An 18,476-nucleotide genomic window follows, 5' to 3' on the forward strand; every position below is an offset into this window, starting at 1 on the left:
TCGCTCAAAGGTCTGGACTGCGGCCCGCTGTGCCTTCAATGGAGCCTTCTTTTGAATGTCTCGCCAACAGGCAGGAAGCCTATATCCACAGACCAATCCGGGTGTCAAGTAAGTGCATTAGGACATTAAGTGGACAAATGTGCAGTATGATACATTTCCTTATTTTGTTTTTATACACTGACCCAGATCACGTTCCCTGGAATCCCAGAGGTGCATTTTCTTTTTAAACCTTTATTATTATTATTTTTTTAAAACTTAATACAAACATTCTCACACACATTATGCCTCGTTATGCAGTGCCTCCATGGGTTTGTTCTTCACCACTTCGTTACACTTCTTCATGGAATTGAATTGGGCCGGTTGCAAGTTCGTGCCCTGGACTCATTGGGTATTTGCTGGGGAGGAAGGGGTTTCATCAGCTTCGTTAATCAGGAATAATACCACCGGGCCCCAGATGTCTGGTGGACGCGTGTGTTGGGGCAGCAGTTTAACAAAGTCCGTCTCCACGTCCTGGCAGTAGAGGATGGCCTTGCGCCAATTGGAGACTGTAGGGAGGGGATCTCGGGCCCCAGGATATGGCGACTCTCCTGCGGGCGATTGTTAATAGCAATCCTACAAGTTTTCTTATTGGCAGCGAGAGCAGTCTAGTCATCCCCAGCAGGGCTGCGGTTGCGGTGGGTTGTATCTCCTCTCCTACGATTGCAACAGTCGTCTCCAGGACTTGGTTCCAGAATGGGGTCAGTTTGGGGCAGTTCCATGCAAGATGGAAAAAGTCTGCCGCAGGGGTCCCACATCTTTCACATTTTGAGAAATACTCGGGGTGGTGTTTATTCGCTTTTGCCGGTGTGAAGTAGGTTTGGTGCAGGTAGTTAAAATGAATCAGCGTAAGGCACGAGTTAAGAGCTATTTTTTGTGTTTGTCTCAGGATGAATGTCCAGTCGTCCTCTGGGATGGTTAGATGCATAGATCTCTCCCATCTTGCTTTTACGCGAGTATTGGTATGGGTTATGTCGGTGATGATGGATCTGTAAATTTGCGATACAAGTCTGCCTTCCCTTTGCGCCTGGATTACGTTATGGAGGAGCTGCCAGGCCGGAGGTTGTTGTGGGAAGGTGGGCCAAAGCGTTTGTAGGGTGTATCTGGTTCTGAAATGGATGAATGTGTCGAGTGTGGCGTCGCCTCCTCTTAGTTTTGCTTGCTGGGGGGTCATGAAACTGCCTTCGATGAAGAGTTCGCCCAGGGTGCTTATATGCAATTTCTCGACCCATTGGTGAAAGACCTTCTCTGACGTCAACGGGATTCCTGGTATGAATTTGACAGGGAGGAGGGGCGAGTATCGTGTCTGCACTTCATACTTTTGGGCGATCTTTTTCCAGATCTTGTGTGTTGAAAGCGCTATGTTCATAGTATTGTTGTGGACCGGAACCTGGGCGAAGATAACTGCTCTCAGCAGGTTGGGTGATGCGAGGGCTTGCTCCACTTGGACATGGGGTCTAATCATTTGCATGGAATACCAATAGCTGAGGAATTGTGCTTGTGCCGCCCAGAAGTATTTCTCTAGGTCTGGAAAGGCCAGCCCTCCACTGGACACTGGAAGGGTCAGTATTGAGTATGCGACTCTGGATGGTTTGCCTGCCCAGAGCAACTCGAGGACCATGCTTTTCAGTCTCTCTAAGAAGGATAGCGGTAGTAGAATAGAGATGTTGGTGAATAAGTACAAAAGCTTCGGAAGGATCACCATCTTAACCAAAGAGGCTCTACTCCACAAGGTCAGTGGTAGTGTCTTCCATCGCGAATCCCAGAGGTGCACGATGTCCAACTGGGATAATGTATCCCCCATTTCCCTTTTGCATTCCACCCGTAGACGAGTGGTGTATTAACAAAGCCCCTGTGAGGGAGTCCCCTGCCTGTGTCTGGGATCTCCAGGGGAGTAACCAAGGCGGCCAGGTGCCTCCCCAAGCTAGCTGCTGATGGACCTGCAGACGGTATCTGGTGGAGGCTCTGACTGCCCCTGCTTTGTTGTGGTCTAAGGGTAGGGGACATTCACAGCATGACAAGTAGGGACTGGGCCCTTTTCTAGGGGCATCACCCTTACACCTGGGCATCAACCCATGCAGGATCTGGGAAATCATGCACTCCCAATCCCCAATCACAGTGCTTTCACTTCTACTGGAGCAGGCAACTGGGCAACTTCCTTTAAGGAATGGCCGATCAGTAGCAATGACCCACTCACTTCCACTTGCATGGGTGCATACATTCCATGCAGATCTACAGAGGGTGGAGGACCTGAATCAGGAAGACAAACTCGGCAATCCACTAACCATCCATCAGACACGGCATACATTATTATGCAGTTAAGAAGAGATAGGATCAGGGAGGTACCAGGCAGCCAGAGAATGGGCCATACAGGAGGAGGGACTAGTGATCCCCAAGTCGCACCTCAGAACTGGAAGACATCCTTAGGAGTGGAGCCACCAGCCAATCCCTGCACCAGCAGCCTGAAGAGATGCATAAGAGATCCCTTTCCCCAGAGGGAGACTGGAATTCAGGGCCAGGGTGTGGCAGGCAGAGAAGAAGACCACCCAGAGCAAGGGACGAGCCAATCTCAAGTCCCACTTTGTACTGTAGGACATTCTAGCTGACACAGCTCAATCTCCTTTCACAAGAGACAGACTGTGAGGCAGTTGGGAGTAGAAGCTGGAGGCCGGAGACAGGAAATAGTAGTAGTTATGGAGTAGAGTGGAGAGAGCATGAGGTGCTAAAGTGGGTGCAGAGCCCAGGAGGCTGGAAGAGGGAGTCCAGAGGTGCAAAACGGGGAGAAAAGGGTGATAAAGTGATTAGCGAGTTGAAGCAGGGATATCTAGAGCAAAGGTGACAACAGGAGGAAAAAAACAGTGGAGGAGAGAGACACGATTTAAGGGAATATCTAATAGCAGAGACAGACACATTGAAGAGGGGAATGGGAAGGGATGCAGCGCTAGCAGAATACTCCAGGGGAGCAGTGACAAAGCAGGACCATTAATGGAAAGTGGGCAGAAGCATCCACTGGTCAAGGCTTGGCCACCTTCCACTCATCATACCACATCTTGATTCAAGTAAATTCTATTCAAATATTGCTTTGTCTTTAGAGATCAATCAGTATTTTAATATTCCTGTTGTCCTTTTCCTTAAATTATCTTCTAAAAAAGGATTTTTTGTTGTTTTCCAAGTGTGTATCAATTTTATTTGGTTTCTATGGAATGCAACTAATTTTAAAAGGAATGTTTCTCAGCTGGAACAAATAGGTCAAGAAAAAAAGTTCACGTGTATCTCTATATACGGAATGTTTTAAACGTTTTTTTATAATAAGAAAACTGGAGTAACTGGACCAAAGATGATCAAAGAAAACTCCTATTCTTTGGAGTCCGGAGATGCGTATCTTGTTTAGACTCCGTTCCTCAGAGTTAGTACATGGTCCCTCCTTATAGTTTCTAGGAACGGGATCAAGTTGTGACCTGGCTTGTGGACCTCAGTTGTCCGTTATCAAAAGTCAGGGCACAAAAAAGCCTACCGGTTTCAGTGGAAAAGAGATATTTATGCCACTTTAATCAGGGCTAAAGTAGATTGACACTTGATGGTGTGTGATCTTATTCCGTTTTCTAGTTGAGATGATTCTGGGTAGTCAAATAGGAAGTCCACCCTGTGCAAAGGAGAGAGTGGGACATGGGGTAAGAGGGAAAAGACAGGGAGAGTCTATGTTAGAAAATGCAGGACAGGTTCTCAAGGTCCCCTAACAAGTGGGATACCATTATGCCATCGCTGTCTTATCCTTTAAAGGTGGATTCTCCCAAGTCCGGTGGTCCTAGATTAACGCACACATAGTTATTAGAATTTTCTTCCTCCAGTGTTGTGCTTTTTAAACGTGCATTCCTTGGGAACCTAAAGAGAAAACATTATATTTCCGAGTTCCTAGGGAAAGTGTTTCAGGAAAAATGCTGTGCCTTCACCATTACCCCGTAGGAGCAGGTGCTCCCTCCACTGCTGGAGCAGTGCCCCCGCTCCCGATTTGAGCCGGGGACATCACCTTAGTGAAAGGTAGGCTCTGTGGTATTTATGCCACACTTGCCACAAGCTTCATCTATTTCCATGACCATATCAACTGATGCACGCAAATTGCGTTATGGGCCAGAAAATCGCCTTATTACATTGAAGCCACGCATCTCTACTGTGCCACCATTACACACACGAGGCAGCCCCAGGCCAAGATGGCCGTCGGCTTCCCCTGTGTTGTTGCCTAATTGTCCTGCCTCCTGATCCTGCTTCTCGACCCCATTGGCCAGGGCTCATTTATCTGAGCCAATCATTTGCCGGGAGGCGAACGCCGGACCAGCCACAAAGGACCACACAACAAGGAACTGGTCCTGTCCCGAGCCTGTCCAGAGCCGACAGAGCCCAGGGCCAGGAACGCTGCCCGTGCAACTTAAAGCTGCATGCAACCCTTTCCTGCCATCATCGTCTGTTAAGCGGGTAAGAAGACCTAATTCGGAACTACTGGAAACTTCTTTCCCACATGTACACCTACCACCTGTAATCTATTGTCAACTACCCAGTTTAACCACCCTCGATCTCCTTTTGTTGTGCACCTTATCCGTACTTTTGCTCAGCATTGACTCCCGAACAGTGCCCATTCCATCCATTATCTCAACCCATGTGTTGCCCCTGCTACCACTATATGTTGCACAACCGCCCACCTATTTGATCCTGTTTGCAATGCGGATTACCATGCCTACTGTCTAGAGGATTTCATTTGCTCCATTGTGCCCCTATTTTGTCTGCAATGACCCTTGTTGTTATGCTCAGATCTTCACTCTGCCTCCTTGCTGCCATTGGGACTGCTTCCAGCCTACCGCACCCCTGACAATGCATGAGCCGCTGCCTCTACCTTTAGCCCTTTGCATCGTCGATACTGTATCTACCCTCTGCCACTGTATTTGCCCTTTATGCCAGATACTGCATATAGCCTCTGCCACTGTATTTGCCCTTTGTGCCAGAAACTGCATCTAGTGTCACTTTATTTTCCCTTTGTGCCTGATATTGCATCTAGCCTCTGCCACTGTATTTGCCCTTTGCGCTTTATAATGCATCTAGCCTATTTGCCCTTTGTGCCTGATACTGCATGTAGCCTTTGTCACTGTATTTGCCCTTTGCGCTTAATATTGCATCTAGCCTATTTGTCTTTGTGCCTGATACAGCATCTAGCCTCTGCCACTGTATTTGCCCTTTGTGTCTGAGACTGCCTCTAGCCTTTGCCACTGTAGTTGCCCTTTGCGTCTGATACTGCATTTAGTATTTGACACTACACTGTAATTGCCCTTTGTGCCTGATACTGCATTTAGCATTTGCCACTGTATTCGCCCTTGTGCTTGATACTGCATTTAGCCTATGGTGACAGAGTGTAAAATGTTGCTAAACCTAGACCCATCCTGCATACTGCATTGGTCTCACCGGCTGCAGCTCACCTACTGGCTATCCCTGTATTTTAGATCTAGTGCTTTATTGTGTTTTCTAGTCTTGATTCTATAAATAAAAGCTCATCAGTGAGTAACCCAGGCCAACCTATGCTGCGAGAAAACATACGGCCCGACCTAGAACATTAGTACTAGCTTAGGCGCAGCTGTCAGATTGCTCAGACTGATAACCCAAAACCAACAACAGCTATGACAACCTGGACTATTTTCACCATGTTTCCCTTTTGCCTGGTACCGCTCGACCTACCCTGCACAGGATTGCACTTCCTCTCCCACCCTAAAGGTCTTAGCAGACCAGTATGTCCAAGACACCATCCTATCCCATGTCCCACCCCATTCCTACCCAAGATAAACCCATTCAAGCCCGCCCTCAGTGAGTCTCACCCCACGGCAGACACTTGCAGTATCCAAATAGCAATGCGGGTCACTATCCATTGCATTCCTACCCCAAAGAACAATACCATCAGGAATTCCTATTCCTGCATAGGCACAATGAGACACGACCGCCTCAGATCCAGGACACACACCACTGCGACGACTCCTAACATAGGCTCAAGCAAAAGCAAAACTAAACCCAAACCAGCCACTCGCATCACACACACAACAGTACCTCCCGACCAGTTCACTCACCACTCCAATGCCTCCTCCCCCTGCACACTCAACAGAAAACCACATCAAGCTACCATCGAAACAATCAAAGGCGCACTTATCAATGCTAGATCATTAGTCGCCCATGCCCTAGACACAGCAGACATGATCTCTCTCAACGATCTAGACTTCATAGCTATTACCGAGACCTGGCTCCACGCAGCATCAGGACCCACCCTAGCGCTAGCCATCATAAATGACTACACCATCTACTGCGCAGACAGACAAACAACCAAAGGTGGCGGTGTAGCCATTATTGCAAGAAGCTCCTTTAACATAAGACACATACAAAACCAATCACTCCCATCTGCTGAATTACACACCATCAAACTATCCACAACTAACACAAGCATATCTACAGGCCGCCGGCCCCCATATCCTCATTTGACGACGCTATAGCTCTCCTGCTTTCTAACAACACCAAACCCAATTCACGGTTACTTATTCTAGGTGAAGTCAACCTGGGGTACGATGATGAGAAAGATGACAAAGCAAGCACAGTCGCTAATACTATCTCAGAATTAGGACTCATCCACCACATCTCTCAAACCACACACAATAAAAGCTGCATCCTCGACTGGATAGCAGACCTCAACTGCAACACCACTATCCTCTTCAACACACCTTATGTCTGGACTGACCATCACCTCATCACTTTCACCATCAACAAAGACAAAAATACACCGGCGTCCCTTCCTAACGCTCTACCCACATTCACAAGAAACAGCAAAAATATCACAGTCGGTGAAACTCATCCCCCTACTCCAACCCATCATCGACTTCACACCTACCATTACCAACCCCACAGAATTAGTAGACATATATAACACAACCATTCTCAAAGCCATAAATACTGTAGCACCACTTAAATTACGGAAAGCCAAACCATGCGTGCATCTCAACTCCTGGTTCACCCCTAAACTAAAACCTCTCTGCAAAAACAAAAGACAAGCTGAATCAGTGTGGAAACAGTCTCCTTCCGCTAATAATAAAACCTCCTACTCCCTAGCCTCCAATATCTACAATTCAGTAATCATCCAAACAAAAAATAAATGTATAATTAGAGCATTTGCAATACCAAATCCAACACCAAAGAGCTCTATAACATCCTGAGAGACCTCGAGTCCCCATCTCCCATCCCAGACACATGCAACAAGGACATCTCCTGGTGTACCAACATACAAGAAGCACTCCTTGGGAAAATTGCTATGTTACAAGCCAAAATTGAGTCATAGAAAAAGTCTCGCCTTCGCAGACAATCCCATCTCTCCCACCCACACCTCACAAATGGACGATAACAACCTATTTGAATTCTCCACCATCACTACCAAAGAGGTTGAAGACATAATTAACTCTCTGAAACCCCCCAAATGCCAAGGTGACATCTCCCCTGCTCCAGTTATCAAAGACGCGGCCAAACATCTTGCCCCTTTCATCACATCTCTTATAAACTCATCCTTCACATCCAGCATAGTACCCAACAACCTAAAGGATTCCTGGGTTTTACCTCTACTCAAGAAAGCCACGCTAGACCCCAGTGTCCCCACGAATTACAGACCTATTACTACTGTGCCCTTCCACCTAAAAATACTTGACAGAGCTGCCTACCTGCAGATCCAGAACCACCTAGAGACAAAATAACTTGTTAGGACTAAGACAATCGGGCTTCCGCCCCAAACACGGCACAGAGACAGCCTTGATCGATCTAAAGACACAAATGGACAGCCGCAAAGACAACGGCAAACTAGCCCTTCTTCTCCTCGACCTGTCAGCCGCCTTTGACTTGGTAAATCCTGATATTCTCTGCAAACATCTAGCCTCAGCAGCTAAATTCTCCGATAAGGCCAATGCCTGGATTCTGTCCTTCCTGAGTAATAGATCCATGAGGGTCTTTGCTCCCACAGCCTCTGAACCAGCCTCCGTTACATGTGGGTTCCCCCAGGGCTCCTGTGTTTCCCTCACACTATACAGTGTGTTTACGAAACCTCTCTTCGACATACTGGACAATTTGGGTGTCATCTACATCAATTACGTAGATAACACTCAAATGCTCATCCCACTAACAGGCGATTATTCCACCGACAACACAGTACTCAACAACATTTATTCCATTATCCAAGAATGGATGGCCAAACACGGCCTCTGCCTCAACGATGACAAGACCGAGCTTCTTCTCCTAGGCTCCCAATCCAGACTCAATAAACTCGACAAACATTACCAGACATTCACCATTGACGGCAAACATTTCTGTCTCCAACAGCGTCAAAACTCTTGGGATTTACCTTGACTCCTCCCTTACTCTGACAAGACAAATCAACGCCATCTCATCCACCACCACTTACACATGTAAGCTCATCAATGCCAGTAGACCTTACCTCTCGACCTCCAACTGGACTACCTTAGCCAGAGCACTAGTACTCTCTAAAGTCGACTATTGCAACGCTCTCTACCTGGGTACCAGCCAAAAGAACATCAACAAGCTTCAAGTCATCCAAAATAACGCACTAAGAGCAGCTATGAACATACCCAAACACGAGCACATCTCTAACACCAGACGCTCCTGTCAATGGCTATCTATACCCCAGAGAATCGAATATAAAACACTTTCTCTCACACACAAATGCTTATCCAACCAAGGACCTATATACCTTTCGACAACTTCACGCACCACACCCCGTCTCGCCCAACTAGATCAGCCCAAACACATTGCTTAAATATCCCCAGTTTTAAGCTCCAAAAAGCAGATGGCACAAGCTTCCTTGTGCTTGCCGCTAAACTCTGGAACTCACTACCAGCCGATCTCAGATCCGAACCATCCTTACACCGATTCAGACACAGTGCCAAAACGCCAACTTATTATCACACAAACGTACATACTGCCTGTATAATCTGCACAACTACAAACCTTGTAAATACGTTATAATGTCCATATTATATATATCACGCTTGCACAATACGCACAAACGTGCTGCTGAAGGGGTATGCCGCACACTGTACTAGGAGAAAGATATAAATATGTGCTTTAATGCAAAATATAGGCCACATTCTGAGAAAAATTGGCTAAAAAGGCAGAGTGTTTGCAATGGTTTTGTAGGGTAACACCAATCCAATACATGCAAGTCACAAACAGTGCACAGGAACATTAATGCTTTGCTATTAAAAATGCCATGCCACATTGAAAATATGTCCCACTGACTGCACATGTACACACGTAGACACGTAATAACATTACAGTAAAGCATGCCAGGCCACATTTAGACATACCTAGACTGGTTGCACCAAAATGCCAGTTGAAGTACTAACACTCATCAAGAAGAGAGCACACTTTCAAGCTCGGATCTCTGCGGCATCTAACAACATGGCCAAACTCATTAACATCTGCTAGGAACTTGTCAATCCTGTTGCGTCTCTACCTCTCCTGTTCCCTCCCAGGCCCTCTGTATGGCTCTGGCCTCTCACTTCTCTGCTAAAACTCAGGAAATCCTGTCCTCTATCTACTCTTCCTCTCCATCTCTCGGCCCCCCTTTGGCCAGCTCTACCTCTCCTCCTCTTTCTCTCTGACAACAACCGACGAAGTTTCTTAACAAGTCCGATCTATGAAAGTGTCCTCCAAACAGGTTCTCCCCTGCTCCTCCAGGGTTGTATACGAATTGTTCGAACTACAATTGTTTGAAGTACAATTGACCTTTGCACAATTGACCAAATTGTGAAGGTCCATTGTTATATATATGCGGGGGGGAAACCCCCCCCAACCCCACATTTTATATATATATATATATATACACAGTCAATTGTGCAAAGGTCAACTCAGACACTTGACTTTCGGTCAATTAGGTCATGCAAACAATTGTGTTCGAACAATTTGGGTAATACCCTCCTCCAGAACCATCAAGGACCATATTAACACCCTCGCTCCAGCCTTGGCCGATTTCTGTAATCACTCTTTCGCCACTGGAACGTTCCCCTCTCGCCTTAAGCACTCCCTTGTGCACCGACTCCTCAAGAAGCCGTCTGCCGATCCTACCTGCCCGCAAACTATCGCCCAATCTCCATCACCCCATTCCTGGGCAAACTCTTGGAAAAGCGGGCCATCTCCCAGCTTACCCTCCACACTGAATCTGTTGGTTGTCCATGACCATCAGTCTGGCTTCAGAGCTGCCAGAGGCATGGAAACTGCTTTCCTGAACACCCGTGAAGATCTGCTCTCTAACCTTAATTCCGGCATTCTTTCTGACCTAATCCTCCTTGATCTTTCCTCTACTTTCGACAAGTCAACCAGGCCATCCTGATCAGTCGACTAAGTGAGAACCTGGGCATCGTGGATCAGGCCCTGGAGTGGCTGACCTCCTTCCTCTTGGACTTCCCCTCCCAGGTCAAACTTGGTCCCTCTCTCTGCCACCTCTCTCTTTACCTGTGGCGTTCCCCAGGGCTCTATACTCTCAGCCTGGTTTTTCAACCTCTACTTGGCCCCTTAGGCCCACCAGATCTCTATCTTCTCCTCTAACTTTCAGTGTTATGCGGATGACACTCAGCATTTCTTCAGACTCCTCTCCTCTCTCGCTCATTCCTGACTGTCTATCTGCGATTCAGGATTGGTGCACCTCCAATGATCTCTGCCTTAATGCCATTAAGATGCAGATCCTTCTCATTGGGACCCCTGCCTTCCCTCTCTCACTCTGGCCGCCCACCATGGGCCCTCTTCCTTCACCTTTCTGCAAGACAAAAAAACTTGGTGTCATCTTCAACTCCACTCTCTATTTCTCTCCTCACATCTCGGACGTCGCCAGGAAGTCCCACTACCAGCTGCTCCTCCTCAAAGGGACTCTTCCCTTTCTCACTTTCCCCCAGAAGCTCACTGTCTCAAGAGCCCTGTTTCTCTCTAGGTTGGACTACTGCAAAAGCCTCTTTCTCAGTCTGCTTTCCTCTACTCTCCGCCCTCTGCAACTAATCCAGAACAGGACTGCAAGACTTATCCTTGGCCTCAGGCCCGGGATCGTATCTCTCCAGGCCTGAAATCTATCCACTGGCTCCCAGTGGCTGCAAGGATCAAGTTCAAGACCCTTTGCATTGTGCACAAGGCTTTCTGGGGTCGGGCTCACACTACATTAAATGCTCTTTTCCAAAATGCCTTCCTTCTCGAGCCCTTCCCCCAGCTACCTCCAACTCTCTAAGGGTTAGATGTTTCTCCAGGCAGAGAGTGGGGGGGGGGGGGCAGAGGGTGCTAGATCTCTCTCCTCTGCAGGTGCCTCCCTCTGGAATGGCCTCCCTGCCCCTCTCAAACTTGATTGGACCACCTGAAGTTCCGGAAGCAGCTCAAAAGGTTCCTCTTCTCCTCTGCTTTCTCTCTCTCCCTCCCCTGTTGACCTCCCTAACCTACCTGTCTGATGTACCGACTGGTTGCTTGGCTACCCTCAGAGTCTCACTGTCCAGGCTCTTTCTTGATCCGTCACCCTTGCACTGCCTCTGGGCCTATCACACACTTAGGGGATGTAACTGTAACCCTACAGTCCCTTGATCTCCTTGCACTACCCAGAGCTGCGCTGCCCTGGCTGCACTTACTCAGAGCACTACTGCGCTGTTTTCCCCTCCCCTCTTCCTTGTACTTCTCCCCTCCCTTTCCACTTGCTTTTCTCATTCTCTCACTTGCACGATCTGAATGACACAAGACCAAGTAAGATTGTTTGTCTTGTTCTCCCCCTATCTTCCATCCCTTGTCTTGTCACGCCTAGAAACACTTGTGTGCAGGTGTGGTATAAATGACTTATATCATATCAGTTTATTACAGATGCCCAAAAAAATATACAATGCTGCATTAGGAAATGGCTAGACTGGCAGCACCCAAATGCCAGTCTAGCCAGTTAATTACACTTATCAGGACTGCTTTATCAAAAATGCGCAGTTAAAAAAAGTCATACCAAACTGAGAAATGACTAGACTGGCTGCACCAAAATGCCTCTCTAGCCACTAATACCACATATCATGCCTGCTTAGCCTGGACATGGACAACCTTTATGATTTATCGCACAATTCCATCCCCTCTCCTTCCCACCCCCTACCCAAACGCTAAAATCAGCTCCTTGGCCTCGAATTACCTCACACACCTCTTCCTTGTCCCAGAATTTACGTATGAGGATCCTTGCCTCATAGGTACGTAATGGGATGAGGAAGAGCGGGACTAGGAGTAATCAATTGTACAGGTAGCTAAGTCAGGCATTACCTCCATGTACCTCTACCTCATCCCAGTACTTGGGTATGAGGCAGAGTGCCTGATACACAAGTACTGCCTCATACATAAGTACAGGGACGAGGAAGAATGGGCTAGGAGTAATGATGATTACCAATAAGTAATCAAGGCATTAAATACAAGTAGTGGCGTAACACCATTGAGTTGACTGGGCTTCAGCACTCCGCCTCTGAAATTTTGGGCTATGTTAACTGAACCTGGCTGACCTTCAGAGCAGTTGCCGGACAGAACAGGACACAGATGTTAAATGGCACCTGGGTTTCTCTGTTAACAAGGACCCAACAATTACTAACGTAAAGCATTTCACTGTTAGTACCTGCTCTAGAATAGTCTCATTAAAATGCGTAAAGAAATTAGATGCCCCCACACGAATATGTTTGCCCTCCCCCACCGTCCGTGAAGTTAATGCTTCTCCCAACATTTGAAGCGTTAGCCCCCCGAAATGTAGGTTTAATTCCGCCCCTGAACACAAGCACACACCATACACACACACGCACACCCAGAAATCCATACATTTAAGTGTCTACGCGTTCATCGTACAGGCGCACCCAGGCAGCCAGCCACCCACCCACACACACACACTTATTTCTGTTAAGGACCAAATCATAATGGAAATAATGTCTTTATGAAGGCAGAGTGACTTCAAAAATAAACTATTTCTTTTTGAAGTCATAGGGCTCCTCTAACCGCATGACAGAGGCCTCCAGCCTGGGGTCTTCCATGTCATGGGGCGGGGGACCCCTCAGACTGCCTCAGACTGCAAAAAGAAAGTTTCTTTTTGTAGTCACTCTGCCTTCATAAAGAAATTATTTCTTTTACAGAAATTATTTCTTTATGAATGCAGAGTGCATTAAAAAAGAAACATTTGAAAATAGAAAATATTTTGAAAAAATATTATTTTTCATTTTTTTTTGTGGGGCCCCCTACCGGGGTCCCTGTTCCATCAGTGTATACACACTTGGAAAGCAACAGAAAATCCTCTTTTAGAAGATCATTTAAGGAAAAGGACAGCTGGAATATTATAATACTGATTGATCTCTAAAGACAAAGCAATATTTGAATAGAATTTACTTGAATCAAGATGTGGTATGATGACTACTAAGGGAAGATTTGAGTATTAGATCCCTTAACCTGGTTCTATTTTGTGGACACCTTCCACTCATGCCAATCTCCCCTGAATCGCACCCCGGAGTCTGGGAAGTGCCACAACTGAAGCCCAAGGCCCTTATTCCTAAAGGGGAGCTGCCTAGGGTAGCAGACTAGGGGAATCCCTGATGACGGTAACAAACAGCGGATCTCCAAACCCAAGCCCAAAAGGACGAGAAGGAAAGGAGACTTTGAAGTGAAACCAGCGCTGTCTAAAACTCCAAGGCCTCAGGAAGAACAGCCAGCCCCAGTCTTGAAGAAACTGCAGAGATTTTCTGGGAAGTCTTACTTTTGTGCACCGTATTAACTTCCTGGGAATGTCTCGGGAGGATAGCTCAGCGGCAACTTGCTCGCCTTGGAAGCAAGACGACACAGAGCAAAACAAGTTCGACCGCCGGTCCACGCTTTGAAATCTCTGGGTATTAAGCGCGTTATAAATAACCAATCCTATCATATCATATATCAGTACCAGTGGGTCCTGAGAGACTTGGAAACTTTGGAGTTCTGACTGTAGATCGAGGCCACTGGGATATCCTGACACTTTCATGCCTTTGCCATCTATTAGTTTGCCCCTGCACCATAATAATATCCTCATAAATCATGTAAATTTCAATTTCCGTTGCTCCCAATAACCTATGTTGCAGCCACACAGGATACTGGAGAAGGGAGGGGTCAGCTTCCAGCAAATCAGCCAGTGCAGTGTCTCCAGCCTAAGGTGAAACATAGGGCCAAATACAAGGGTACTCTGATAAGATTATACGCCAAGGGAGCGCAGATGGGCAGATTCCAAGGAAAACAGACATGGCACAAAGGGGGAATCACCCTGCAAAGTCGAGAAGAGTGATAGGAGGTCCCACAGAATATGTGAAAAGGCTGACTGCAGAGAAAGCTGAAGTGCAGGCTTGGAAAGATAAACTGAACGGCTGAAAGGAGCAGCTGGACAGACACATTGAACTGTACTTAAAACAGACAAACATACTTACATTTTCCATCTATGTGTATTCCACTTCCTATCAAGCAATCCCGGATATCGGCGCCTTTCTCGATCAATGCGCTGTTGCATACGACACTTCCTTGCAGGCTGCACCTGTGATGGGCCAGAAAAGGGAAAGGGCATGTGAGCGTTCTGCAAAGTGAAGAACAGATGTAGAACTAGGATGTTGTCATTTATTTATTTATTTTTTAAATTGTACCGTGCATCAAACCCGTAGGCATCAGGGCGCTGCGTAGGAGAACGGAGGTTCGGGGAGGTAAGGGAAGGGAGGTTACGAGTAAGGTACAGCTGTCTGGCAGGGTAAAGTACATTGTCAATGGTTGTCATGAGCTGGCAACAAGTCAGTTGAATAAGCCAGTTTTGAGAACGTTCCAATATGAGGTTTCGGAGCGTAGGTGCAAAGGTAAGGTGGTTGCATGGGTGCACGGCTATAGCTGGGAAGCTAGATCCTCCTGCGGGGTGTCCAGCCTGTGGCTGTAGAGGCCTCTGGCCGGGCTGGTAGGATGGCTCTTGCAGGTTTCTCTGCGATAGCTAGAGCGGCGCAGTGTTGGAGAGGCATCGGTGGGTGATGCAGAGTAGCCAAACTGGCAATCATAGCAAGCGGATCCCCCACAGCCACAGAGCCAAAACACACCACATGGTGTAGGTCCCCAGCACAGCAGAGCGACAGATCACCACCACACAGCAAGGATAGTTCCTCGGGACAGCACTAGCACAGTGAAGCGGGGACTCGCCTTCACACACGTCAGTGAAAAGACCAAATGAGAGAGGACAACCCTTTTCCTGTTCTGGGGAGACTGCCCTCGAGCTGACTGGCGTCCGGGCACCAGCCTGAATCGGGAGAACACACAGTACTATAAATAAAAGCAGCTATTATGGGAAGACCACGCTGCGTTTTCACAAATCATGTAAGGTGCTCGGCTGCATCCTCCCTGCCAAGCAAGCCCCTTTCTATAAAACGCAAGCCAGACTAGAAAGCACTAGGCCTGGCTGCCGCATAGTTCATTAAACGGAGACATTGTTTCTTTAACGGTATGACAAACTATGTATATCTACAGAAATACATATAAACAATGTTTGCAAGAATCCAATGCATGCTCAGAAAATATATTCGATTTGTTGTGCCTACACTAATACGCATGCGCCAGACTATCTCACGGCTGAATGATTTATTATACACAAAATGACTTGTTAGGAAATAGGTTCTACTCATGTAAAACAATAACAAACTGAGCAACAATATTAAGTCACAATAAACCAGGCTGCCCAAATCCTTCCTGGCATCTCAACTCAATGTGATAGTTTGCTTGCGTGTCGGCAAGATTATATATAATTTGTTGAAATGTTATCGTTTGATTATGATTGGCTTGCTTTTTATGCATCCCCAAAGCTTGCTTTTTATGCATCCCCAAAGCTTGCTTTTTATGCATCCCCAAAGCTTGCTTTTTATGCATCCCCAAAGCTTGCTTTTTATGCATCCCCAAAGCTTGCTTTTTATGCATCCCCAAAATGACTACTTCAATTGTGGTTTTAACTCTTAACTGACTTGGCTTTCATATTCAATTGTTCAGAGTTATGGAAATGTGTGTGTGCCGTCTTGGAATGTGCATACATTTTCAATGATGTGTAATGCACGTTGGCATCCATCACTCTTGAGAGTCCCTCCAGGGGCGTCGATCTCTTTCTAGTATCATTGGGTTTTACAGCAGGATCAACATACATGCCAATAAGATGCCATCTCCCTACATTCTCTCCAGCATGTGGGGCTGGTAGAGGGAGTCATCTTTGAAAGTCCCACCGGGTCATACTGCGCCACCTGTGGAGTAACTTTATTCCATGCATTTTCTACTGAGGCAAAATTGACTTCTTAAACGCTCACACGAAAAGGTTGAACCAACATGTGTGTCATTGGTATTCCCAGGTATGCTTCACATTTTGCCTTTACTCTTAAAGGATTTCTAGGTCCGCCAATGCTAGACAGTTATATAAGTGTATTAAAGGATACAAACAGTGTTGACTGGCGCTCCAAAAGAACATTTCTTTATTCGTCTTTGTATTTTCCAAGAGACGAACCCAAGGAGAAATCCAGGTAAACAAACACAGGCCTAATGTGTGTAGAGAGACACTTAGAAATATATGTGAAATAGCGCTAATCTAACTTTAACTGTTTATTATTTTTACTCTAGGAACTGTGTTTGATACTAAGAATGTAAGACTTAAAACTGGAAACACACCAGCAGCATCAAGATTAATGCCTTACACCATATTTCAACATTGAAATAGGACTTTGAGGTCAACAATTATTCAAAAGTAAGAAAGAACCCTAAGCTACTCACTACAATTGAGGCAATGGTAATAAACGGATTTCTAACCTGTACAACCTTATTTCTGAAAAGGTTATTGAGCGAAAAGGTATGTTTTTTTGTCACATTTTATATTAGAGGATCAATCAGATTAATGTAGAGTCTTTTTTTGTTCACTTTAAATTTTCAATTCAAAGATTTTTATTGTGTATCCCTCCTGATGACCCACTGATAAAAAATGGAGAAACACGTGTTTGGGGCCATCAATATTGTTTAAAATCTACAGCTAATGATGTTATTACAACTTGGAAAATACAAAGACAAATAGAGACATTGGGCCTCATTACGACATTGGAGGTAGCGATGCCGCTATTTGCGGCATGGCTACCCCCATTCCGGGTACCGGGTCTGGGTCCCCTGAATGGGGAAATACTGGGCCATTCCGACCTTGGAGGGCCCGGTATTTCTCCATTCAAGGAATCCTGACCTGGTACATCCCCATTCCTATTCGAACCCCATAGGGGTCAATGGGAATGGGGTGGATGCATACAAGAGGCTCGTTTATAACGTGCCCGTTGTTTGCATCCTGGACTGCTCGCGGGACCCGCTAAGGATGCTTGGTTTTATCAGGCGTCCTTACCGGGTCCCGCGAGCAATCCTCGTAATGAGGCGGTAGGGGGTTAACCGGGCCGGCAACTCTACCGGCCCAGTTAACCCCCTACCGCCAGGGTCATAATAAGGCCTATTTTCTTTTGGAGCGCATGCCAACAGTGTTTGTATCCTTTAATATATTTATGAGCTCTGTGCAGCCATTAGAGCAACAAACAACAAATGTAGTCAGCACCAACAAATTATTCTATCAGTAAAGCTCAATACTACTACAAACTACTCGCAGCAGTTTGTCATTTAAGGCTGCAAATTTGAGCTTTCAGTTATATAACTGGGTTATGTGGCCTCTTGCTCCTGTTTCAGTGTTGAGGACGTTTTCTAAAGGCGTTAAGTCTCTTTAGATGTTCATTACCCACTTAGATGCCACCAGGTCCCCCTTATTTGTAGGGATAAAAATAGACAACCAACCTATGTTTAGCTCTGCTTCTAATTGAGGAAGGCAGATAAACTGTCCTTCCCTCCACCATAATGGTTCAGCCCTCACGACATCCCCTTCATACCATTTCTGGAATCTTAAAAGTTCCCTTATGTCACCTCTGAAAGGTGAAGCCATAGGAAACTCAGAGGGGGCAGCCAAAATGTAATGTTTCCCATTTTCCATAGGGCCCAAAGCGTATTTAAGATATTATGATCTCTAACCATCTTAAGGAGCCTATCCACTGGGACCCGCAACCATTTGCCTACTGCTACTGGGGCCATAGGTTGAGTTTCCAGCTATACCCACTGTATTTCCTGGCCCCTCCACCCCCTTTAAGTGTGACAATGAGACCCTGAATCCTGATTGGCAGCATTTGGAAGAGAACCCTGGGCAGCACGTTCCTCTTAATGGCATTCAATCTCCCAATCCAGGAGAGAGTCTGTTTGGACTACCTAGACATGGCTTCAGTAGGTCTCCTCCAAAGCGAGACAAAGTTGGCATCATATAGCCTATCAAATCTTCTTGTCAACTGTACACCTAAATACTT

At 46.4% G+C, this 18,476-nt stretch overlaps 1 protein-coding gene across 1 annotated transcript in view; it reads right to left on the minus strand.

Annotated features, from left to right (window-relative positions):
• Positions 1-18,476, minus strand: part of EIF2B3 (eukaryotic translation initiation factor 2B subunit gamma) — a 1,062,507-nt gene that overhangs the window by 39,747 nt on the left and 1,004,284 nt on the right. The window contains exon 11 of the mRNA XM_069642355.1: positions 14,529-14,632. Coding sequence (XP_069498456.1) covers positions 14,529-14,632 — 104 coding nt within the window. The remainder of the gene's footprint in view (positions 1-14,528; positions 14,633-18,476) is intronic.

The sequence above is a fragment of the Ambystoma mexicanum genome, chromosome 1q (assembly GCF_040938575.1).
Source record: "Ambystoma mexicanum isolate Mex_15411 chromosome 1q, UKY_AmexF1_1, whole genome shotgun sequence".
Lineage (NCBI taxonomy): Eukaryota > Metazoa > Chordata > Amphibia > Caudata > Ambystomatidae > Ambystoma > Ambystoma mexicanum.